General features: G+C 42.1%; 1 protein-coding gene across 6 annotated transcripts in view; it reads right to left on the bottom strand.

Annotated features, from left to right (window-relative positions):
- The window catches only part of LNX1 (ligand of numb-protein X 1), a 219,056-nt gene that overhangs the window by 112,294 nt on the left and 79,493 nt on the right, over nucleotides 1-27,269 (bottom strand). For 4 of the 6 annotated variants that reach the window (XM_068542943.1, XM_068542945.1, XM_068542942.1 and 1 more), the window contains exon 2: nucleotides 18,692-19,184. The exons of 1 other annotated variant lie outside the window; for it this stretch is intronic. In XM_068542943.1, the coding sequence (XP_068399044.1) occupies nucleotides 18,692-19,083 (392 nt within the window). In that variant the 5' untranslated portion in view covers nucleotides 19,084-19,184. Of the gene's footprint in view, nucleotides 1-4,912; nucleotides 5,237-18,691; nucleotides 19,185-27,269 lie in introns of those variants that run through there. One more of the 6 variants, XM_068542947.1, reaches the window with a different exon arrangement.

Genomic DNA, 27,269 nt, shown 5'->3' with positions numbered 1-27,269 from the left:
CTGGAGTTGTTCATTTTAATTTCCCGAGCACAAAACTCGAGGGGGAATAAACCTTCCCTCCTTAGAGTTACTATCTCTACAGGAGTCAGGGGAGAGAGTGTAATTTTTGTCTCCAGATACGGGCATGGGTACTTTTCATAGTGACGCCGGTTCCCAACCAGGAATATTTGACTGTAAGCTAGAAAGACAGCCAGCATGCCCTGGCTTTCTGAGAAGCCACACAGCTACAACAGTAGCACCAGTTTCAGGGACCTCTCATCCCCCAGCGACCACGCCTAGCTGTCTTATCAATACCTTCATCTCTAAAACAATGGACAGTTACCTACTTTGAAAAACAGGGCTCCAACTTACTGTACGCCTACTCAAAACTCACTCAGACTTTACACCATGGGCATGAACACACCATCTACCAAAATAGGACACAAAGTAAGAAGTCTTTTCAGGGGCTGTAGGAGCTAGAAATTTGAAAGGCTAGGGAAAGATGACAAAACTTTCAATTTTCTGTAAATGGCTCTTGAGAGTAGGGGCTGGACCATAAAATGCATCTCACCACCCCACCAAACTCTAAGGATTTTCCCTGGGACTTTTGCTAAACAACATATTTAAACAAATGTTACAAAAGCCATGGGAGATCACTAACCAGAGAAGCAGCCATCTCAGTTATTCATGCCCGGTGCTGCTTTCTGCAAAACCTGAGATAAGGCCAGCTTGCCGAGGAATTAGCCAAGACATGAGGCAAATCCATTTCATTTAGTTCAACTTAAGCTTACATTGCGCAGAAGCTGGGTGTACAGAGATTAACATCTCTCAAAAAGCTCTCCTTCTAAGGACTCACCAGGCAGAGGAGACAGACAGGAACGCTGCAGGTGATATACAGCAGAGGAGACGCAGAGGAGGAGAGAGATTTTCCATGGCGGAGAAGTCAGAGTGAGTCGACCTCTGAGCTGGATCTAAAGGTTCTTAAATTATAGTGCCCATAAGGATCACCTGGGGAGCTTGTTAAGAATGAAAATAGGATGGGCTCCATAAGAACCACCTGGGGAACTTAAGCAGGAAAATGGATGCACCCTCCTCTGCCAAGATTTTTGTTTTAGTGAATTGATTTAGAGCCCAAACATCTGCATTTTAAAAGACAAACCGGGCCCTCGGTACTTCCGTGTGTGTGTGTGGGGGGGGGGGTCCTCAGAACCCACGCTGTTCCAAGGACTTCATTCACCTGTAAGTCTTGTCATGCGTGAGGCTGTAAATAGACCCAGAATGATGAGAAGGCTGGATCCAAGCTCAGGTCCGCGAGACTCAAAGTCTATTTCATAAATTTGCTTGGGGGTCTAGGAAGTTCAAAAAGAGTTTGTGGGAGTCCGGGGAGGGGTGAGGGCTTGTAGAAGAAAGCATTGCCCTTGATCCTTAGGGCATGGTTTTTGTGGACCCCAAGAGCAGTCCTTGACTCCCTGTCCCCTAACCTCTGACTGGGACTCCTTTACACCAAATACTCTGGTTTTAGGCTTCTTCCGTGGAATTCACTCTCCTCTGGGTCATGGCAACAGGTGTCAATGGAAATGTTTAAAGAAGCAGCTGCCCAGGGTCATAAACTCTTGGCCCTCAAGGCCAAACCAGGCAGAAGCGATCTGCTGGATTGCACATGGTGTTTTTGTTTTATTTTGGGTTTAAATGCCTTTAGATATATATATATATATATATATATATATATATATATATATATATATATATATATATATATATGTATTTTCTCAGCAGTTGTTCAGAGGCCTCACCTCTTCCTGTGGTCTTATACCCGAACGAGTCACATGTTCAGATAACTCCTGCCCTGGTTCCTGTAGGCATTTGAGTTTGAGACCTCTAGGTGCCACCTCTTAAGTTTGAATCCGTTTACTGGATTAGCTCCAGTTTTCCAGCAGGGCCCCGAGGGAACAGGACTCAGCCTGAGAGAGAGCCTTGGTGTCAGAGAGAAAGGAAAATCCAGGAGGAGCTCTGTGGCTGCAAGCTCGGGACACAGGGCAAGCCTCACCGAAGGCCCGGATGCCAAAGCTCAGACGAGGGTGGCAGGGGGAAGCCTGGCTTCCCACGCTTCCCAGTGAGTCCCCTCCACCTTCGAGATCCCAGCGGCCTACGGTAGCGCCTCGTCACCCCACGGCCCCTGCTCTGAGAATGCTGAGCAGACCCAGCAGCACCACTCATGGCTCTCAGTTGTTTTCCAAACCTTTGCTGACAACCAAAGGGTTAGCAACCTCCTAACCCTTTTTACCAGTGCAACTGACCCTGCCTGAAACGCTTTCTCTCTCCATCTCTGACTCTGCCTAATTCCTCCCTAATTACTTCAAGATCCCACTCAAACCCCCAACTTCTCCCCAAGCTTTCCCTGATCAATTTCACTGAAATGCACAATCTCCACCTCCTCTCAACCGCTTACCTGCCCTATTGTTTAAAGACTTACCCTCTTATGCCTTGGATCATTGTTTATATTTCTTATCTGCATAAATGTTATCTTCTCAATTAGATTGGCAACTCCTAGAGGGTGGGTAGTGTGACTAATTTTTTACTGCCCGTATTCCTTCCAGCACCTGCCACAGTACCTGCAATGTGTCATTAATTCACCGATTAGTCCATTATCACCAGCAGCATCAGGTAACAGCTGCACAGAATTCTCTTATAAAGCATCCCTAGCAACTGGAAGCTTCCAAGAAAGTTCTGTCAAATCAGTATGGGAACATGGTCTTTGCAATTTTCTGGCATCACGCTTCCTGGATTGCTTCACATTTCAGAAAGAATGGCCAGCTTGCGTTCACTCAGTTATTCAACAGAAAAGTTGCCTTTGATTCATGTATTTGCAGAAAAGAAAACTGTAAGCCAGTATGAAGAGCCTTCCTTTAATTAGGCTATAAAACAGAATAACTCAATGGAAAGCCTCCTCATTAGCACCTGTCATGAGTTGAATGGTGGCCCCCAAAAGATATGCCACCCAGAACCTGTGAATGTGACCCTATTTGGATAAAGAGTCTTACAGATGCAATTAAGCTAAGGCTCTCAAGATGAGATCATCCTGGATTATCCAGGTGGGCCCTAAATCCAGTGACAAGTGTCCTTATAAGAAGAGAAGAAGATGTAGAATTAGAGAGCACACACAGTGGAAGGCCATGAGAAGACAGAGGCAGAGACTTGAGGGATGCAGCCACAAGCCAAGGAATGCCTGGAGCTACCAGAAGTTGGAAGAGGCAAGGAAGGATTCTCCTCTACAGCCTTCACAGGGTGTGGCCCTGTTGACACCTTGATTTCAAACTTCTAGCCTCCAGAACTGTGAGAGAATAAATTTGTGTTGTTTTGTGTATGTAATTTGTTACAGCAACCCTAGGAATCTAATACAGCAACTAACAAGGATAGCAGATGGGGGCTGGGGGTGGAGGTGGAGGGGCGCCGGTGACAAGGGTGGGGAGGAATGCTTTTTGGCAGTAGATTTCACAGATACCTTCGGCATCCATCAAGAGAGAGGAAAGGGCCTTTTCACCATCCCAATTAATTCCGCCATTGTATATTTGTCTAGAAAAGCTTCCACAATGTCATTATCACCCCGGAGATGCTCACTATTCAGGCTTAAGCTAGTTACTTTCTCTTTGAACCTTCTTATCCAAGGTGGACTGGGGTAACATTCCAATAAGGTAGGACCAGGAAATCCTGAAATGAAGAGTCCTCAAAATGAATGACGTGCCTCCAAAGACCCAGGTCATTCATTCTTTTCTCTACTTATGGAGCATTTATTGAGCATCTACTGTGCTGGGCAAATTGGTTAGTCTGGCTAACTATAACAGAGGCACTGGTTATATCTAAACACTTGGGGATCTCTATCTAAATCTGACCAGTCAAGCTTTTCTAGTCTGGGCTCTTTGGACTCTGTTTCTAGAGTCCCTCTTCATTTGCCCACTGACTCTAATTTATACATAAGCCAACTCTTGCTATTTTCACCTGTCTGGTGAGTAAGGAGAACTACATTTCTGTAAACTCTGCAAACACTGAGGCACACACAGCAGCACCTTTCACCTGATTGCTAGAAGCTGTTCACATCAGTCTGCAATCCTCTTTCAAAGCTTATTAACAAAAAAGAGCCAGAAAACTATCACCGTAAAGGTTGGAGACATGAGTCATTTCCTCTTACAAAATGGGCATAGGTCATGGAGGAAAATGTCTTTCTTTTTTAGAGATGCGTAATGAAATATTTAGAGGCAAAACGTTATGATGACTGCAATCTACTCCAAACCACGTCCGTAAAAAAATAAAACAAATGAGGCAAAAGTGACAAAATGTTAATCATTAAATCTAGGTGACATCAATATGGTGTTCACTGCAGCGTTCTTTCTGCTTTCCCATGTATAAAAATTATCAAAAATAAAAACAAAATGGATGTAGTTTTTTTTTTTTTTACCTATAGGGCTATCTTGCCTCTGTACTGATACTCTTTGTGTTTGCAGGTATGGAGACTGACTGTCTCAAAAAAGGATGATATCTGCTCATAACTAGAAATGCCTGATAGAGACTGCACATCTGTGCATGCAGCCTCTGTTCTTAACTGTTCTTTGGTTCTATTTATGGAAGGAAGAGAAGACACATCTATTGAGAAAAAGCAGAGTACCAACAAAGAGAAATCAGTGTTGGCACAGAAGCAGGGAAGAAAATGCCTTGTTGGGAAAGCATTGCATCAGTAAGATGGTGTTTTTTTGTTAAGTCACAGACAGCTAAGCACGCTGCTTGAAACTGCCGGCAGTGTGTTTTGTCCAAGTGCATCTAGTGCATGTGGAATTTATTCCTCTAAACCGACATACCAGCCAAGGAATGGACTCAGGTCCCACCCCCGACCATACCCAATACACAAACACAGGCAGGCACGGTGAGAGGGGGGACTCACAGTTCTGAGTACAGGAAGTGTAGGTTGCCCACATTGTCAGTGTAGTTGGCAGGGCTGAGCCAAGGCAGGACCAGCAATAGAAGCGCCTTCATTTTCCGATTAGAGGGCAGCTTTTTCCCCAGCCACCTTCTGTCTGTCAGCTGCAGGGGCCCAGCCCAGCCCAGTCCCTTTAAACAACCCTTGCCATGTTCCCACAATCAGTAGATCATAGAGAATCAGACTTAGAGCCCTTAGCTGGAGCTGTGCTGATAAATCATGGGCTCATAAGAGGATTGTGTGCTCTGATTCTCAGATGGGGAGATGTGAGAACGGAGGGACCCACCATGGTTGGTGAGAGGGCTTAGGCTGAGAGCAGGCAGCAGGGAAAGGGACCTGGGAAAGGGACCTGCCCCTCCTACAGGATGCCGACTGGTTCTTGGGAAGCAGCTGGTACATTTACATCACTGGCTGGGAGCAGATGGGCTGCAAGCTAATCTGTGTTGGAAGAGGGCATGAACGTGGCATATTCAGAGCCCACCGTGTGAATAAGCAAATACTCAGAAGCTGTCCTCCAGCTTGTTGGAGGAAGACACTGGATGAAATCAGCATTTTTGGAACACAGCTTGGAGCCCTGAGCTCAAAGTGAATCTTTGGATATTGTGACACAGGAATGTTAAAGTGAACCAACTCCACCTATACATGTATATTTAGAATATGCATTTCAGGTATTTTACCTGTCGCTGTCCTGACTACACTGACAGAGGCAAGAGAAGTGATGGTTTCCTTGTGAAGCTGCAAACTGTCCCAATGTCAGAATAGGCTGTGTCATTCTCTCTGAGACTAGTAAAGAGCCTTGACAGACAGACATAAAGTTCTGTCCAAACAGTGTACATAGGCTCCTGATCTGTAAGAACAAAAGTCACTCCATTCCTCCCGCTCCCCTGAATAATTGAATTAGGCTCTGATACTAACTGTTGGATTCTGGGCATTTCATTGAAGCTCTAAGCTTCAGTCATCTCACCTTTGAAATGGAGCTAATAATGCCTTACCGACCTGGTTCTGTAGAGGCTGGGCCATATCATCTCTTCCGGCGACGAGAGCTGTGATTCTAGACTGTACTGTCTATCTTAACACTAGGGCTACTTTGCATGCCTAAGTTCTGGAATGTCACAGAAGCCCCAGACTCCTCTCCTTCTAGCTCATATTATATTTACAAACATTAAAATCCATTTTGCTAACTGAAGGCCTAAACCTTAATAGAAATGGCTCAAAGGGATAGTTACATTAACGACAACCAAGCAATTACAGCAAACTCCACTTCACAGGAAGAAGACCAGACAAAAATCTCCAGGATGAGACCAAGTGCAATAAACAGTGTAGTCAGAGGGAATTTGGCATCAGAGGTCTGCATTCACCCAAGGCAGGGCTGAAAGAGTTAACTACGGTAGACCCTGAGAATGTACAGATTTAACTCCTACACTTTAGATCTTGAGAAAGCATGGCATCTATTAATTTATAATTTTTTTGAGGTCCTAATTTGAATTCCATTCTCTTTGTCTGGTATGCAAGAGTGAGTCAGATCCGGCGAAGAGCCGTAAAACGGAAATTAGGTTTGGAGTTTAGATGCTGTAGTCAAACAGGCTTGAGTCTGAACCCTAGCTCTGCCACGAATGAGCTGTGTGACACTGGGCAAGTTGCTTAACCTCTCTGAACTTCCATATCCTCCTCTGTAGAGGAAAGACAATGATAGTATGCTTAACTCACAGTGTTGTTATGAAGGTGGAATGAAATAATGCCTGTAAGAACAAAGGACTCAATGAGTGTTAGCTATTGTTATAAATGCTGTTATTAATAGTCACTAGTAATAGTGGATGAGACTAGCTGGCAGCTCGCTCAGCATCTATTTCCAAGAGGCTTTGCTATCCTGGTCCTGACCTTTCTTTCCTCCTGCTCTATTAGGGATGTGACATGTTACAGTCTTTTCCTGAATATAGAGTTTCAGAGTCCTGGGACATACTCTTCTTGAATGTCCAAGATCTACTGTATAGAGCATAACTCATAAGCAACATCATATATGACATATGCTGCAGGCTTCAGAGTGTACTGGATTGTATTCCTGATAACCTTGGGCAGGTCAGATTGCTTCTCCAAGTCTCTGTGAAAAAAGAAGGATGTCTGCCTTTCACCTCCTTGTATTTCCATAGGATAAGATGCATAAATGGATATGATGCAATATAAAAATGAAGGTATTGTTTTTTTGTTGTTGCTTCTGTCGCTCTTGCAGAAACTGCTGGTTTCTTATCCAATATCTAATTTCCTCTTCTTCCTTTTAACAGCACCCAAGTTTTGTTCATGGTGGTGATGCTCTTTGCCTCTCCTATAGATAGGCAGCCATGTAACATGATACTAGCCAATGAGGTATAAGAAGAAATGACTGGGTGAGGCATCCCAGAAAGCTCTTTAAAGGAGGGAGTCTCACTTTGTACCTTGCATTTTGCCCTTCCTGCCTGGTTCCTTCTGCATGGAACTTGGATGTGATGATGGATTTTGAACAGCCATCTTGCAGCCATGAGGTAACAAACTTGAGGATGAATGCTAATCGAAAATCAGGAGCCTGGATTCCTGATGGCATCATGGCAACATCATACTAGTTGTGGGCTTCCTAGCCCCTGACTTTGTGTTAAATGAGAACAAGAAAACTTTTACATAGTTAGAACAATATAACCTGAATTTTTTATTACCTGCCATCAGATGTAATCCTACCTAATACAATCTTTTGGAAATAAAATCCTACTTACAAATGCTCATGGATTGCTGTGTAGCTTCCTTGCTAGTAAACAGTCCTAACCCTAATCCTTGCGCCCAGGCTCTGCCTGTCTGAGTCCTATTTATCCTTAAATGTCAGCTCAGACATCACCCATCACCAATCACCTCCTGTTTTCTTGTCTCTTTTCTCTTCACTAGACAGGGAACTCGTTGAGGGCAGGAGTTCTACTGGTCCTGTTCTCTATTGTATCCTTACCACAGTGCCTAGAACACAGTAGATGCTCAATAAATATTTGTTGAATGAAAGAGAGTTCAACTCACTTAAAGAGACCATTTTTTGGACCAATCTTTCTTGATCAGAGGCAAATTAGCAAAAAAGGACTTCAAACTTTATGAGAGTGATGGCAGAGATTGAGCATGTATATGGATGGATAATAAAATGTCCAGGAAGAAAGGAAAAAGGTAAGGAAGATTTCTGGAAATAAGTGCTCAGGAGACTGTGGTTTCTTTAAAGAATTGCTTGGAGCATAATCGATGGACACTCAATGGTTCTCTCAGAAAGTAACGCAAAGACATTGCCTCATCTCTTTCGTGCCCAGGAGAGCTAAAAGAGCAGCCCTCAGCCAGGTAGGGCCAGGAGAAAGTTGAGTTCAGGGTTGGAAAGTCACATGAAGGATGTATGTCAAACACAGTTAGGGTGGAGATGTTGACCCAGGCTGAAATGGCCAACAAGACTTGTCACCTGCCCACCTTTCCATAGGGTAATACTCCCCAGACCTTCACTCTGGCAGTAAAATCTTCCCTGCCCTGTAGGCAGCTAGCTGAGCCTGTGTTTCTGGAACACACTACAGAAAAGGGCCCCTGAGAGAAGAAAAGGTCAGGAGAGGTTCCAGGGTAGGTCTTTGGGGAAGAAACTTCCAGGACATTGGGCTTAAAGTTAATCAAGAAAATAACCCTAGAGTACCTTCAGTCAGGTGTGCTAATGCCATCACGTTTTCATTCAGGGCTGTTTTCAAAACACTGAACAATGAGCTCTTTATTCGTGCCAGTAAATGCTGAAGGAGGGTCAACTTCACTATCTCCCATTTTTATTATCTTCCATGAGAGAGAAACTCAAGAGCAATGTGACTTGTCCCATGAAACAATTCAATGTGTACGTGTTTTCAAATTCTCTCTTTTACCTTTCAAAGGTCATTTTCTCAGAGGCAGAAATCATGGCTTATATAGATTTTTCTTTCATTCTGGGCCTGGCCTGTTGTGGATCCTTGATAAATATTATATATGCAGATGATGATATTGCATAAAGCTGTAGCGTTGAGACTAAGATAACTCCCACTCAGGATCAAGGAAGGAAAAGCTTCGCCTCCACATGCCCTCTCACTGCTGGTCTGGGTCAAGAGAGATGCACTGAATTGACCCTCTACTGTGCCCTCACCATGTCCATTGCCAATGTCCCTTGGTTGGGGAGGCTGCCATTTGACTCAACAACCCCATCGCCCTTGTGGGCATTGTTTAGAGTAGACCCATGTGACAGGAGTCTGCTAGCATCTAAGAGGGCAGAAGTCAACAGAATTATCCAGAAAATTCCAAACATTAGCTCACACGCTCAGATCTACTTCCACAGAAGAACTCTCTAGTCTGAAGTCAGAAATAGTTGTCCAAGTCATTGCTGGTCCAGCCAGGCATGCACACTCACAGTTGGTCCTACACGTTTTACTTCAGGATTTACATTCAACCCAGTGTCTGAAGTAGTAAGATAACAATGTTTACAAATGACATGGATTCTGCAGAAAAACAGCCAGCATCCCTGGCTCAAGTCTACTGTTATTATTAGCGTGATCCTATGGACAGGCCATGAACAGAGACCTTGGGAAAACAGTTCTCGAACACATGTTCTTTTCTAAAGGGACAATGGAAACATTCTAAATGTGATTCATTTCTGCAAGAGCTTAGTATTCAAGGAGCCAGCTGAAATAAATTCCCATTGTACAGGTGGAGAAACCTACATGCGGAGTTTCTCATGAAGCCCTGAACTGTTAGCTCTCTAGGACCCCCTGGAAGGGCGTGTGTGGGTCCACATCAGTCTCCTGGTGGTTCTCAACCAGAATTACAGTGAAGTTCTCCATTCTAGGTCGACTCTCAGCCTGCCTAGTTTATATTCATCAAAGCGCCATCAGCCAAAGAATTTTTTTTTTTTTTTTTAGCTGCACCGCCTTGCATGCGGGATCTTAATTCTCTGACCAGGGATCAACCCCATGCCCCCTTCAGTGGAAGCCCAGAGTCTTAACCACCGGACCACCAGGGAAGTCCGAAAGAATATTGTTTTTAACTCATTCCATTTTAAATACTGAAAACAAGAATGCAAAAATGATAAATAAATCTGTCTTCTAGTACAAACATATGACCACACTCACACACAAACAGCCACCAACCTGGGGGCGTCATATAGGAATGTAAGGAGAACACTTGCCTCCTGGTAACCTCTGAGTTTTCCTAGTTTAAGGGACTCCAGAGGTAGCAACTACTTAATCTAACCTCTCTTCTAAGGGGAGGAGGAGGTAGTCTACCGGCCCAGTCACAGGCACAAGGCCCAAGAGGGCTCTAGAGTCAGGCTCTGGATTAGCTCCAAATTCTGAATCCTGGCTAATGCTCAGGAAGCTTGAGGGAAGGAAGTGTATATTAAGCATTTGATGACTAACAAATATAACATATTTTTGGAAATGTTGGTCTCAACCTACTTAGGAAGCTGAAGCGTGGAGAGACTCACAGCAAGCATGGGGCCCAACATCCCCCTTCCATGAGAGTTTCCTCCTCACCGAGGGTGCTGATGGGGCCTGTGAAGGACTCTGAGGCCGCAGCTCAGAGAGATGATTTCAACTAGCTTTGGGTTCTTTCCTCACTGTTGTCTTTCACATGTGCATCTCGTTATCAGCTGAGGGTTCAGGAGGTCTTTTTCCCAGGCTTCCTTGAGGTGTGTGGGTCACATGGCCTGTGTGGGCAGGGGAACGATATTCCCACTCTGGGCAGCTGAGGTGCACTTGTGTCATCTCTCTTCTGCACCCCAGAGGCCCCCCCACTGCCTCTTCCCAGCCCTTCCCCTGCACCACTTCTGCTCCGGCCTTGCTCTCAGATCCAGGTGCTATCTTATCCCCATTTTTAGGGATATTCTTGGCCCCAAATCAGTTCTTGATCAGGGGCTGAGGAAGGACTGCTGTGTTTCCACTTTCTCTCCAGAGAGTGCTCCTATTTCTTTCCTTGTCTCTCTCCTCTCTACCCTTCCCCCTGCAAAACTCCAGCGGTGGGCAGAATAATGACCACCATCACCCCCAAAGACGTCCACCTACTCATCCTCAGAACATGTGAATATGTTACCTCACATGGCAAAAGGGATTTGCAGATGTGACTAAGTTAAATCTTGAGATGAGGAAAGGAGCCTGAATTATCCAGGTGGATTCACTGAGTGGATCCCAGTGTCCTTATACAAGAAAGGCAGGAGGATTAGAGTCATAGAAAGAGATGTGGTGATGGAAGGAGAGGAGAGAGACAGAGAGAAAGAAGAGAAAGATGGGAGAAGAGAGAGAGAGATTTGACGCTGTTGGCTTTGAAGATGGAGAAAGAGGCCACAGGCCAAGGAACGCAGGTGGCCTCTGGAAGCTGGAGGCCATAAGGAAAGGGATTCTCCTCTAGAGCCAAAAGGAACTAACCTCCCAACACCTTGATGTTAGCGAGACCCATGTTGGACGTCAAATCCTCAGAACTGTAAGATAACACAGTTGCATTGTTTTAAGCCACTAAGTTTGTGATCATTTGTTAGAACAGCAATAGGAAACGAATACATCTCCCAAAACAAATATATAGACGGCAAACGTCGGGAACACAGGAATGTGGGAGGGAGGTCTACCAGAGCCTTTTCTCCTCCTCATGCTCCTCACCTCCCCTACCCAGTGTGACCTCAGTCGTGGTCCTGGCCCCCCATCAGCATCTGTCTGCATCTAACCTCTGACCCCAAACCAACTCCCCGTCCAGACAATGCCTCTCCTACCTGGGTAAAACTTGCAGCAAAGGTCACATGTAGACTCCCTTACCCCTTCTCCTCTGGCCACACTTCCTTCCGGGCAATCAGAGAAGAGCCACATCCTAGTTTACACACCAACAATCACAGAGGGTCAGAGGCAGCCCAGAAACCTGAGATAGATGCATTTGGTGCAACATCTAGAGGAGAAAAGTGAGTTCACTGACGTAATTATACGGAAAACATGTGTGAAGCATTACACCCAGGCCATTGCTTTGGACGCAAACTTCCATGTTAGAGATTCTGCTTGTCCCCAAAGACAAAGACTCAGATTCATGACTTAAGGAATGTGACCTTTAGAAAAAACACTTGCACCTGCCTCTTGCTCTTGTTACAAAAGGAACCAAGATAAATACCAGCTTCCAAATTTCCTCTTACAAAATAACTATGGTATTATTGTTCACGCTTTATTAAGCACCTTAAATGCTCTAAGAGAGTGACTCCTATGCCCAAGACCCAGGGGTGCCCCTGGGCCATCCACACGAGGAACATTCAGGACCATGACAATGTGAGTGGACGAAGTAAGAGGCGGACAGGTGGAGTGGGTGATGTTGGCCACCAGCAGGAGTGGTCAGACTGGTGTTCTACCACCAGTGTGTGTACCTTGGCTGAAAAATTTGCAGAACAAATCACTTGAAGGACAAAAGGTTTCTAAATTTCTCCTTTTAAAAACTTAGTTGAAAATACCTCACAACTCCTCAAAGGAGAGTTGGACGTTGCCAGTTCTCATACAGAGAAAACTCTAATAATCATGGGCCAAAGTGGGAGACATTTTTTCCTTACATAAAAAATAAGCAGACTTCCCTGGTGGTGCAGTGGTTAAGAATCCGCCTGCCAATCTAGGTGACATGGGTTCGAGCCCTGGTCCAGGAAGATCCCACATGCCGCGGAGCAACTATGCCCGTGCACTACAACTACTGAGCCTGCCGTCTAGAGCACACGAGCCACAACTACTGACCCACGTGCCATAACTACTGAAGGCTGCATGCCTACAGCCCGTGTTCTGCAGCAAGAGAAGCCACTGCAATAAGAAGCCTGCACACTGCAATGAAGAGTAGCCCCCACTCGGGGAGAGACAGCAGAAGCAAGAAGAACTACAATCCTGCAGCCTGTGGCACAAAAATCACATTCACAGAAAGATAGACAAGATGAAAAGGCAGAGGGCTATGTACCAGATGAAGGAACAAGATAAAACCTCAGAAAAACAACTAAATGAAGTGGAGATAGGCAACCTTCCAGAAAAAGAATTCAGAATAATGATAGTGAAGATGATCCAGGACATCGGAAAAATAATGGAGGTAAAGATCGAGAACATGCAAGAAATGTTTAACAAAGATCTAGAAGAATTAAAGAACAAACAGAGACGAACAACACAATAACTGAAATGAAAAATACACTAGAAGGAATCAATAGGAGAATAACTGAGGCAGAAGAAAGGATAACTGACCAGGAAGACAGAATGGTGGAATTCACTGCTGCAGAACAGAATAAAGAAAAAAGAATGAAAAGAAATGAAGACAACCTAAGAGACCTCTGGGACAACATGAAACCCAACAATATTTGCATTATAGGGGTCCCAGAAGGAGAAGAGAGAGAGAAAGGACCCGAGAAAATATTTGAAGAGATTATAGTCGAAAACTTCCCTAACATGGGAAAGGAAATAGCCACCCCAGTCCAGGAAGTGCAGAGAGTCCCATACAGGATAAACCCAAGGAGAAACATGCCAAGACACATAGTAATCAAATAGACAAAAATTAAAGACAGAGAAAAATTATTGAAAGCAGCAAGGGAAAAACGACAAATAACATACAAGGGAACTCCCATAAGGTTAACAGCTGATTTCTCAGCAGAAACTCTACAAGCCAGAAGGGAGTGGCATGATACACTTAAAGTGATGAAAGGAAAGAACCTACAACCAAGATTACTCTACCTGGCAAGGATCTCATTCAAATTCGATGGAGAAATCAAAAGCTTTACAGGCAAGCAAAAGCTAAGAGAATTCAGCACCAGCAAACCAGCTCTACAACAAATGCTAAAGGAACTTCTCTAAGTGGGAAACACAAGAGAAGAAAAGGACCTACAAAAACAAACCCAAAACAATTAAGAAAACGGTAATAGGAACATACATATCGATACTTACCTTAAATGTGAATGGATTAAATGCTCCAAACAAATGACACAGGCTCGCTGAATGGATACAAAAACAAGATCGATATATATGCTGCCTACAAGAGACCCACTTCAGACCGAGGGACACATTCAGACTGAAAGTGAGGGGATGGAAAAAGATATTCCATGCAAATGGAAATCAAAAGAAAGCTGGAGTAGCAATACTCATATCAGATAAAATGGACTTTAAAATAAAGAATGTTACAAGAGACAAAGAAAGACACTACATAATGATCAAGGGATCAATCCAAGAAGAAGATACAACAATTATAAATATATATGCACCCAACATAGGAGCACCTCAATACATAAGGCAAATGCTAACAGCTATAAAAGAGGAAATTGACAGCAACACAATAATACTGGGGGACTTTAACACCTCACTTACACCAATGGACAGATCATCGAAATTGAAAATAAATAAGGAAACAGAAGCTTTAAATGACACAATAGACCAGATAGATTTCATTGATATTTATAGGACATTCCATCCAAAAACAGCAGATTACACTTTCTTCTCAAGTGTGCACGGAACATTCTCCAGGATAGATCACATCTTGGGTCACAAATGAAGCCTCAGTAAACTTAAGAAAACTGAAATCATGTCAAGCATCTTTTCTGACCACAACGCTATAAGATTAGAAATCAATTACAGGGAAAAAACGTAAAAAACACAAACACATGGAGGCTAAACAATACATTACTAAATAACCAAGAGACCACTGAAGAAATCAAAGAGGAAATCAAAAAATACCTAGAGACAAATGATAATGAAAAGACGACGATCCAAAATCTATGGGATGCAGCAAAAGCAGTTCTAAGAGGGAAGTTTATAGCTATACAAGCTTACCTCAAGAAACAAGAAAAATCTCAAGTAAACAATCTAACCTTACACCTAAAGGAACTAGAGAAAGAAGAACAAACAAAACCCAAAGTTAGCAGAAGCAAAGAAATCATAAGGATCAGAGCAGAAATAAATGAAATAGAAACAAAGAAAACAATAGCAAAGATCAATAAAACTAAAAGCTGGTTCTTTGAGAAGATAAACAAAATTGATAAACCATTAGCCAGACTCATCAAGAAAAAGAGGGAGAGGACTCAAATCAATAAAATTAGAAATGAAAAAGGAGAAGTTACAACAGGCACAGCAGAAATACAAACCATCCTAAGAGACTACTAGAAGCAACTCTATGCCTATAAAATGGACAACCTGGAAGAAATGGACAAATTCTTTGAAGGGTATAACCTTCCAAGACTGAACCAGGAAGAAATAGAAAATATGAACAGACAATCACAAGTAATGAAATTGAAACTATGATTAAAAATCTTGCAACAAACAAAAGTCCAGGACCAGACGGCTTCACATGCGAATTCTATCAAACATTTAGAGAAGAGCTAACACATATCCTTCTCAAACTCTTCCAAAAAAATGCAGAGGAAGGAACACTCCCAAACTCATTCTATGAGGCCACCATCAGCCTGATACCAAAATCAGACGAAGATACTACAGAAAAAGAAAATTACAGACCAATATCACTGATAATATAGATGCAAAAATCCTCAACAAAATACTAGCAAACAGAATCCAACAACGCATTAAAATGGTCATACACCATGATCAAGTGGGATTTATCCCAGGGATGCAAGGATTCTTCAATATACACAAATCAATCAATGTGATACACCATAGTAACAAATTGAAGAATAAAAACCATATGTTCATCTCAATAGATGAAGAAAAAGCTTTTGACAAAATTCAACACCCATTTATGATAAAAACTCTCCAGAAAGTGGGCATAGAGAGAACATACCTCAACATAATAAAGGCCATATATGACAAACCCACAGCAAACATCATTCTCAATGGTGAAAACCTGAAAGCATTTCCTCTAAGATCAGGAACAAGACAAGGATGTCCACTCTCGCCACTATTATTCAACATAGTTTTGGAAGTCCTAGCCATGGCAATCAGAGAAGAAAAAGAAATAAAAGGAATACAAATTGGAAAAGAAGAAGTAAAACTGTCACTGTTTGCAGATGACATGATACTATACATAGAGAATCCTAAAGATGCCACCAGAAAACTACTAGAGCTAATCAATGAATTTGGTAAAGTAGCAGGATACAAAATTAATGCACAGAAATCTCTTGCATTCCTATACACTAATGATGAAAAATCTGAAAGAGAAATTAAGGAAACACTCCCATTTACCATTGCAGCAAAAAGATAAAATACCTAGGAATAAAGCTACCTAGGGAGACAAAAGACCTGTATGCAGAAAACTATAAGACATTGTTGAAAGAAATTAAAGATGATACCAACAGATGGAAAGATATAGCATGCTCTTGGATTGGAAGAATCAATATTGTGAAAATGACTACACTACCCAAAGCAATCTACAGATTCAATGCAATCTCTATCAAATTACCAATGCCATTTTTTACAGAACTAGAACAAAAAATCTTTAAATTTGTAAGGAGACACAAAAGACCCCAAATAGCCAAAGCAGTCTTGAGGGAATAAAAAGGAGCTGGAGGAATCAGACTCCCTGACTTCAGAGTATACTACAAAGCCAAAGTAATCAAGACAATATGGTACTGGCACAAAAACAGAAATATAGATCAATGGAACAGGATAGAAAGCCTAGAGATAAACCCACACACATATGGTCAACTAATCTATGACAAAGGAGGCAAGGATATACAATGGAGAAAAGACAGCGTCTTCAATAAGTGGTGCTGGGAAAACTGGACAGATACATGTAAAAGACTGAAATTAGAACACTTCCTAACACCATACACAAAAATAAACTCAAAATGGATTAAAGACATAAATGTAAGACCAGATACTATAAAATTCTTAGAGGAAAACATAGGAAGAACACTCTTTGACATAAATCACAGCAAGATCTTTTTTGACCCACCTCCTAGAGTAATGGAAATAAAAACAAAAATAAACAAATGGGACCTAATGAAACTTAAAAGCTTTTGCACAGCAAAGGAAACCATAAATGAGACAGAAAGACAACCCTCAGAATGGGAGAAAATATTTGCAAATGAATCAATGGACAAAGGACTAATCTCCAAAATATATAAACAGCTCATGCACCTCAATATTAAAAAAACAAACAACCCAATCACAAAATGGACAGAAGACCTAAATAGACACTTTTCCAAAGAAGACATACAGATAGTCAAGAAGCACATGAAAAGCTGCTCAACGTCACTAGTTATTGGAGAAATGCAAATCAAAGCTATAATGAGGTATCACCTCATACCAGTTAGAATGGGCATCATCAGAAAATCTACAAACAACAAATGCTAGAGAGGGTGTGGAGAAAAGGGAACCCTCTTGCACTGTTGGTGGGAATGTAAATTGATACAGCCACTATGGAGAACAGTATGGAGGTTCCTTAAAAAACTAAAAATAGAATTACCATATGACCCAGCAATCCCACTACTGGGCATATACACAGAGAAAACCGTAATTCAAAAAGACACATGCACCCCAAGTTTCATTGAAGCACTATTTACAATAGCCAGGTCATGGAAGCAACCTAAATGCCCATCGACAGACGAATGGATAAAGAAGTTGTGGTACATATATGCAATGCAATATTACTCAGCCATAAAAAGGAACGAAATTGGGTCATTTGTAGAGACGTGGATGAATCTAGAGACTGTCATACAGAGTGAAGTAAGTCAGAAAGAGAAAAACAAATATCGCATATTAACGCATATATGTGGAACCTAGAAAAATGGTACAGATGAACTCGTTTGCAGGGCAGAAATTGAGACACAGATGTAGAGAACAAATGTATGGACACGAAGGGTGGGAAAGCAGCAGGGGTGGTGGTGGTGGTGGGATGAATTTGGAGATTGGGATTGACATGTATACCCTGATGTGTATAAAATGGATGACTTATAAGAACCTGCTGTATAAAAAAATAAATAAAAGAAAATTAAAAAAAAAAAAAAGAGTAGCCCCTGCTCACCACAACTAGAGAAAGCCTGCACACAGCAGTGAAGACCCATCACAGCCAAAAATAAATAAATAAATAAATAAATAAATAATATAAATAAATTTAATAACAACAAAAAAGATAAGCAATGCCCTCCAGGAAATCTTTTTGGGGACCAGGAGCCTCAGAGAAAGCTGCTCATCAGATTTTCCAGTATCTTGCACATTTCAAATGGACACAAATGAACTAAGCCAGTCACAAAAGTACAAGCATTGAATGATGCTTCTTATATGAGGTTCCTAGAGCAGTGAAATTCATGGAGACAGAAACTATTGTAGAATGGCGATTGCTAGCGGCTGGAGAGGAGGGAATGGGAGTTTTTGTGTGTGTGTGTGTGTGTGTGTGTGTGTGTGTGTGTGTGTTTTAATGGGTATGAAGTTTTAGTTCTAGAAGATGAAAAAAGTTCTGGAGATGGATGCATGGTAGTGGTGGATGCACAACTATATGAATGTACCTAATGCCACTGAACTGTATACTGAAAATGGTAAATTTTATGTGACGTATATTTTAACAAAAAACCCCAGTCCTATAAACACACACACGCAACTCACACCCCACAACTCTACCACATACTGTTTCCTCACCCTGAACCACAGCCATTAATACCTAAGACCTTTCTTATTTTGAATGACTCCTTCCATTGGTTGCAAAGCAGAAGCTAGAGAAATAGGCATCTCGGGAAGCAGCCGGGCCCTGGAACACCCCACCCTTCCAGCGGCCGCCCTGAGGGCGGGGCTTCGCTGGATTGGCGGAGGAGAAGCCCCTCCCTACCTCATTTGAAAGTGATGGTCAAGGTCGCAGCGCTGTAGCACCTGCGCGCAGTGCTCTGTGAACGGGCAAGTCACCAGCAGCTTGTTGAGGAGCTTGTTGACCAGGATGCTTGATTTCTTGCAGTGCTGCAGGATCACAGGCTTGCGATCCACAGGGCAGAAGTCCTTCTCCACCAGGAAGTTGGTAAGGCAGAGTGTGCAGTAGGTGTGTCCGCAGGGAGTGTCCAGAGGGTCCAGCAGAGCTTGCAGGCAGATGTGGCAAATGAGGTCATCGTCCACTTCTTCTGTGTAGGTGTAGAAGTGGTTTTCCTCAGGGGCGTGGGCTTGGCCGCACACCACACAGAGCAGGGCAGGGCTGGCATCTGGGTCCTCAGCAGGGTCCAGCTGGTTCATGGTTGACTGGGTGGGGACAGGGCAGTGTGACAGGAAACCGACCCAGATAAACGATGTATCCTCCGGAGAGAATCAAGATCTTCTAGGAGCCATCCACAAACCTAAAAGAAAGCAAGACTGCTCATCTTGGTTATGGGTGCGAGGCGGTGCTGCCAGTGGACAGAACCGGGCCGTGACTCAGAAGGCCAGGGCTGAGTGCCCACTCAGGTGACTGACATGACCTGGGGCCAGCAGCCTTGCCTCCTTATGCCTCAGTTTAACCACCTATCCCAGCAGGAATAATATTTCCCTTTAACGTCCTCATGTTGGTGTAGTGAAAATTATTGGGGTAAGATCTGGGAAATGCCCAGAAATACACCCTCTGAAATGTAATTTGTTAATAAAATAGCCCAGTGATTTATAAAATTCTCTGTCAGAGCAGGACCAGAAGAAAAACAGTTAATGCTCTGATGGCTTTCTCGTATCTGTCTTCCCTACCGTTCTCCAAAACTCAGAAAATATAGGACCTCAGGGTCTTCAGCTAAATCATCTGAGAAGAAATGAGAGCTCTTGGGGCAGTTGTATTTTTACGATGACGAAAGCATTGTTTTCTTCTGTATGCGTTTCATTTACTCAGTCATGTAGTGGTAAAGTGGGTTCTGGAGCCACACTGCCTGGGCCAATCCCACCACCACTGTGCGCCAATAATTTAAGCCTCTGTTTCCATGTCTGTAAAGTGGGGATAATAACAGCCTACCTCAGAGGGTTGTTGTGAGGATTAAATGAGATATGAGGCATAAAGCTCTTAGAATTATGCCTGGAATATAGTAAGTGCCCAATAAATATTAACTATTCTTACATGTATTTGTTACTGAAGTCCTTCTGTCTCCAGTCTAGCTCAATTGGCCTGGAAACTGAAAGCTAGAGTTCTTCTAAGGGGTCTTTTTGCTTTGTTCTCATAGTTCTCTTTCATTCAATTATATATATATATTTTCAAACTAGCAGAATACTATCACACTATGTATTTTCCTTTAGTATCAGAGTTTAAAATGGAGTTTTCAACATGCCTGATTAACATCTAGGAAGTCTACTGATCAGTCAATAAACATATTTTTTGGCCTTCAGTCATTTTTATTAATGAACTGCAGTAATGTGAGATGAGTAACAATGATAATCATAAACATCTCTGTTTTCAAAAAACATTTTTTGAGCGCCAACCTTGAGCTAGGTAATGAGTTGGCTATGGGGGAGACTTTCAAGAGAGCTTTAAAGGACATGCCTGCCCCCATGGAGTCCCCAGTCCAGGGGAGGTGGACATGAACACAGTAATGAGAAGCCCGGGTAAGCAGTGCACACAGAGGTCAGCGCTAGGGGACTCTGGGTCAACGCTCATGACAACAAAGAATCCTGCAATACCCCAGCCCCCAACTCAACTTTCTTCTTTTCTGAAAGTAAATAAAATAACTTGAAGCTTTCCACAGGAACATAAGGACACATGAATAACCTAACAGGAAACTAGCCACGTTTGGAAACAGCACAGCAGTCATAAACTGCCTTGCAGTTTTTTCTTTTCCAAATCAAGTCCGAGGTTGTTTGTACAAACATAGCCTTATCTCAAAAAGAAAATACATTGACTTCAAACTTTCACTGAGTCAGCTTCGTGTTTACATTTCTGTACTGCAGTAATATGGCTTGAAGAACGCTCTGGTCAAGAGGTGGAAGTAAAGTACCCTGAATGTGAAACATTTAGAAAGCATAGCATTTTATTTAGCATCAAAAGAGACCACAGGCAGCTAAGGTAGAGGGTGCAGGAGGGGGTGAAATTGTTTCTAGTCAAATTTCATGGAAACCTACACAGCTTCTCTTTGTCCTCAAGGCTGATAGAAGGTACTGGAACCACACAGGAAATGCTTTAAGTGGCATGAAAAACAGTTGAAAAATAAACATGAAAATGGAAATGGGCCACCCAAAGGTTATCATCTGCTATAGGAAAAGAAGTTCACATATTTTGAACTAAAGCTCTAGATCTTTAGACCTGCAAGAGTTGGGTCAAATACTCCCACGTGTTCTTTCTTGTTGTGCGCTACTGGAGACTGATAGGAATGCAGGTGATAGCTCTGGTTGGACCAGTGGAAAAACAACGTCACATTTCTAGGCCATTCCCTTGTTGGTGAAAAGGTGGAGTTGGACCAGATTTTTGGTTTTCACTCTGCTCTGGAAGGTGTGTCAGTTGCCTCAGGGTCTTCCAGGGAAGGGAAGGGGGGATGGTGGGCTGTGTCCACTTTTCCACTCCACCCAGACCCAGCTCCACTTTTATTTCACACGTTAAAGTCCTCATAATATTTGGTTCAAAGGACTGTGGCTTAAGTAAAAAAAAAAAAAAAAAAAAAGCAAACCATCAGACTAGATACTGTGAAATCCCTTTCAGAAATAGAGTTCTATGTATCTGTGCTAATAAAGTGGAGGTGTTTTATTTTGGGGTGGTTGGCTTTTGGGAAAATCTTTTTTTTTTTTCTTTCTTTATAACAGCTTTTTGAGTATGCCAGGCACCATGTGCCAGGCACTATGCCGGGGCCTTATATATATTATGTTATTTAATCCTTACAAATCCCCAGGGATTTTGTTTTGTTTTTAATTTAACAGATGAGGAAACTGAGGTGCAGTAGGTAAGTAACTTGTGAGTTGCACTGACTCCTTACTGCTCTTCACCATTTTGCCACTTTTCTCCCAGCATCTTTTTTGATTATGACCAGTCAGAATCCCAAAATGTAACTAACTAAATAAAAGAGCCCCAGGAAATTAGAAAGTTAAAAATCTCTTTAGGCCACATTGCAGATGGGTTTTCCCAAGATCTCTGAATAAAAAGATTCTTTGACTTTACTGAGTGTTAAAATGCCTGACACAGCATGAGTGAATTGGGGCAAGCAAAAACGGCAGGTTTTAGCTCCAACGCTAATTTGTTTTTGTTTTCTTTCTTTTTTCTCTGATACCAATTTGAATTCCCTGGCAATTGTCCCTATGAGAAAATCAGATTCTTCACATAATATTAATGTAAACACTGCTGTATATATTTTTCAACTTCGCTTTAGACTAAATAAAGCCTATACGAATAGACACAGATTAAAAGAGAACTGGCTGACAAAACAGTTTGGGCTCTAAAGAAAGAACTAGGTAGACTTTAAAAAAAATATGATTCATATCATTTACCTGACGTTTCTTATTTCCAGTTTACATCTTATAAGCATGTATGATGTATCATGTTTTTAGACATATATGTGCCTTGCTGATGAATTGAGGAGAAATTATCAAAAATGATTAAGGCTTAAAAGGTAAACTATTTTCTCCCCTAAAAGTGAGATGGCCTATCCACCCACATCAGTCAATGTGTCAGCTGTCAGCACTCTGATCCTGGCTGGGGTAAGGCAAGAGAGCTGCAGGGTGGCTTTTTTGCAGTTTGGAGTGAGAAAGAGCAGGAAGTAGATTGCCTCCTTGGGTGTGTGGTTTGGGATGGAACTCTTATTCTGCCTTGATACAATGCTCTTGTGACTTGGGAACCATTTTTCCTCCTTCTCCTCTTATGTGGGGTGGAAGAGACACCCGAGGGGACTTTTATAGAGATGTGTAGTCCACCAATGTCACGCCAGGAAGTGCCAGGAAAAATAACAAAATCTCCATTTCTGTTTGTCCTTAATCCCTGCTTCCTTTCCCCCTGGTTTATCTTGCCTGAAATCTGTCCAGAACTTTTTCTACCTAACTTTCAAATTCTAAACGTCTGTGGCTTGTCAACAAAGATACATTTCATAGCAAACGTGAACCAGCACCATCCGCAGCCAAGAGGGTCGTTAGAGGTCATAGGTACACTGTCGCCTGCACTGGAAAATTCAATAGACTGAAGACTTAATATCCTTAAGAACAGGCTTTAGGAGGGAGATTAAGAGGTATAAACTTCCAGCTACAAAATGAAGGAGTCAGGGGGTGAAATAATACAGTCAATAATAATGGGTAGTATCTTCATATGGTGACGTATCATAACTAGATTATCGTGGTGATCATCTTGTAATGTCTAGAAATATCAAGTCACTATGCAATGTACCAGGAACTAACATGGTGCTGTAGGTCAATCATACTTCAACAAACAAACAAACTCAGAGAAAAAGAGATCAGATTTGTGGTTACCAGAGTGGGGGGAAGGGGGGATGGGTCAAGGTGGTCAAAAGATACAAATTTCCAGTTATAGGATAAATAAGCACTAGGGATGTAATGTACAACATGATTAATAAAGTCAACACTGCCATACGTTATATATTAAAGAGAGTAAATCCTAAGAATTCTCATCACAAGGAAAACAATTTTTTCCTTTATTTTATATCTATATGAGATGATGGATGCTCAGTAAACTTACTGTGGTGATCATTTCATGATGCATGTATGTCAAATTATAATGCTGTATACTTTATACAGTACTGTATGTCAATTATATCTCAATAAAACTGGATGATAAAAAAGCACACACACAAAAGAACAGCCTTTGGGATATAGCCTATTTGGAAGTAGAAAAAATTTCGTATGAGATAACCTACCAGAACAATGGGGTCCCTGGTGGCTATTGCCCCACTAAGTTTCCTTTAAATGCACCCTGGCTTTATAGGAAATGGTTATCCGATGTAGTCAGAATAATCCATATACTCCACTTTGGAAAGGTGCTGGATAAACATGTCATCTGGCATGCTGCACTGACAATTTCACATTTTCCTTCTACTGAAAGGTCAAGACATGACTCTAAAGCATCTCTTGAATAGTTGCATGAGTCCCATGCACTATTCAAACAATAGTAATGGGACCTCAGAATATTAAAAAGAATGTATCCTTGTAGTCAAATGGCAGTGTGTCCTGCATTGGTACTTTACCCTTGACAGACATGAATCATGGTAGCCAGAAACTTTTTGGGTTGAAAGGGAGCCTTGAGAGATGGTCCTTAGATGAAATAGGCCTTAATTACTTTATAAAATAGATCATTCTGCCTTTGGATAGCTCTAATCTCCTAGGGAGGGGAAGTCCATATATTGACCAAAAATTTGCCTCCCTGGAACTCACCCACCCCCTCATGGGTGCCATTTAGAATATGTCTAATTCCTTGAATCCCTCAATTATATGAAGGCAGCCCCCAAGTCCTCCCCCTAAGGTTCAGTAGCCTTAGGTGCATCTGACATTCCTTCAGGTTTCCTTCAGAATCCAAGAGGCTGACCACACTCTTCTGCAAGCTCCCAACTTAACAGTGTCCTTCCTACAGTGTATGGATAGCGTCCAGGACAGAATGAAGCGGGAATAACCAACTGCTCCCACAGCCAAAGACTGCATCTGCTTTCTTGGTGGCAATACACGCCTTGGCTGTTACTGCAGTCCTGCCGGGGCTGAGCACAGGACACTGCCCTGAGGCCTGAACGAATCTATTAGCAATTCTTGGCCACAGAGGGAAAAAAAAATTAAGGGTAATAAAGTAGAGAAGTAGATACTTTTAAAAGCAAAAGCAAGGTCTAGGAACAGTTTAGAAAATGCAAAGATATTTAGTGGCATTAGTTAGATTTATATAAACAGAATAAAGTCCTTAATGGCTAAACAGTTTCAGTATTAGAATTCTCAGCGTATAATCTGATCTGAAGAACGGATGGTATTTGGGGAATTTGGGGCTCTCCCATTTGTTTGTAAGCATTCCTTTATTTTGACAACTCTTGTTGTTCTAAAATATCCTGACATATGTAACACAAAAGAAATGGAAATCATTTAAACAAATGGTAAATCAGAGATAATTTTTCCTATCCAGAGGATAAACACTGATGAGCTTTCACTGAAATTCACTAATAAATGAAAAAATTAAAATAGTGGCAGGCCAAGGGCCGCTGACGGAGGGGTGGGCGATGGGATAAACTAGAAATCCTGAAGCTCCAGATGCTCTTTGAGAAGGAAAGTGTGTGAGGAGCCTTATTAGTCAGGCACCTTGGACCATTAGCGTTCTCCCCTTATCTGTCAGAAAGCCTTCTGGAAAAGGCTTCTGGAAAATTCCTACTTAGCCTATGACAAACAGTGTCAGAAAAAATCCACTGAAGACATTCCTAAATAACAGATACTTTTATCCTATCCGCACTATGTGGTCCGTGTTGCAGCCTAAGGCAAAAGGAAACGTGGGTACTGATATACATGTTTTTGTGTATTTTTTTAATGGTTATTTTTTTCCCAGATCATTAAGACAGTTGAAAAAATGTGGGAAACATGAAAAATATGTATATTAAATGTACAACATTATTTTAAGTTTAAATATTTTACTTATACTAAAACCAAAATTTGTTTCCCATAGTTTCATTTCCCTGGCTTTAAAGGAAGCAAGCCCATCAATACTATTTTCAAAATCTACCTCTTTACCTGTCTGATTTTCAGTTGAGGAAATTGCCATGTTTGACAATTTCTTTTGACTAAGTGATAATCTTAAATAACCTTTAGATAACTTGAGCTACCAATCCTTGTCTTTATTTAAATTTTGATCACCATGGATTTATTTTGCATTAATTTTGGTTTTAAAAAATAATACATTAAAATACTACTTACAGTGATTACTAAGTGTTTTTTTTGGTGCCCCCTTAAAATTTGCACCCTAAGGTGAGTGCCGCATTTGCCTCACCTACTCATGGCCCTGTCACTGTTATTTTTAGAGACTCAGGTAGAGACAGTAGGGTGTTGAGGCTGTGGTTAGGACCCAGATCTGCTTCCAACACCTCCTGTGGGCCTCAATCTTTTCCTTGCACCCGCCCTGGTTCCCAGCCAGGTGCAATGGCAAAAGTGGAGAATTACAACCTTGTCACAGGTGTGCCACTAAATTTTAACCAAGGTCTAAATTGACTGCTCTAACTGATTGTTATACTTGATAGAGGCACCAGGTGAGCCGTTTGCTGAAGGGCTCATGAGGCAAGAGGAAGAACCGGCTTCAAATGAGAGGAAGAAAGTGTAACCTACAGCCAGGTCCCCAAAATGATCACAGAACTATTGGATCCTGAAAGAGCTTTGTTCTGTGAGTGTATAAGAGAGCCCAGTCAAGTGATAGAAACTGCTCTCTAGAGCAAGGACACGCTGTGGATTGTGGCCATACAAACAGCATGAGACTCTGCCCTACTGTACTCAGTGTGCTTCATAATTTTTGCTGACTTATTTAATGTTCAAAATCTTTGAATCCCTTCAACCAACCTTAATGTTTTACAGTGTGTCTCAAACACGTAAAGACCAAGAATCCCTTAGTCTTTCCCTTCAAGAAACTAAGCTTGTGGGGTTGGGGGGAGGGATAAACTAGGAGGTTGGGATTAACATATACACACTACTATATATAAAATAGATAACCAACAAGGATCTACTGTATAGCACAGGGAACTATATTTAATATTTTCTAATAACCTATAAGGGAAGAGAATCTGAAGAAGAATATATATATTACTGAATCGCTGTGCTGTACACCTGAAACTAACACGATATTGTAAATCAACTATACTTCAAATAAAAATTGTTTTAAAAATCCAAGATGAATTAGCCGTTAAAACAAAACTGAGCTTAAGGTTTTCCTGTTGTTGATGATACTTTAAAATTTGGATGAAGCTCTGCAGGGCAGAAAGGCTGCAGAGTTGGTTTCAAACTGGTCACTAAGGCCACACCTCAGTGCAGAGATCACAGTTACAGTCAGGAACACCATCTGGAACCATGAAGACCAGAAATACACCCACAGGGCTTCCCTGGTGGCGCAGTGGTTGAGAATCTGCCTGCCAATGCAGGGGACACGGGTTCGAGCCCTGGTCTGGGAAGATCCCACATGCCGCAGAGCAACTGGGCCCGTGAGCCACAGCTACTGAGCCTGCGCGTCTGGAGCCTGTGCTCCGCAACAAGAGAGGCCGCGATAGTGAGAGGCCCGCGCACCGCGATGAAGAGTGGCCCCCGCTTGCCGCAACTGGAGAAAGCCCTCGCGCAGAAATGAAGACCCAACAAAGCCAAAAATAAATAAATAAAATTTAAAAATAAATAAATAAATAAATACACCCACAGAGCAATAGGGTGGACTAGTGCCAATAAATTCTTCACACCAGCGGCCTCGTTTCTCTTTCTAAAATGATTATCTAGCAGGCGTGTTCGTCTAACCACTGCTATAGCTCTGGCTTCAACTCCTAAATTAGATT

This window comes from Eschrichtius robustus, chromosome 4, assembly GCF_028021215.1.
Source record: "Eschrichtius robustus isolate mEscRob2 chromosome 4, mEscRob2.pri, whole genome shotgun sequence".
Taxonomy (NCBI): Eukaryota; Metazoa; Chordata; class Mammalia; order Artiodactyla; family Eschrichtiidae; genus Eschrichtius; species Eschrichtius robustus.
Note: the sequence above shows the minus strand (reverse complement) of the source record. Positions and strands in the feature narration are given on the sequence as shown.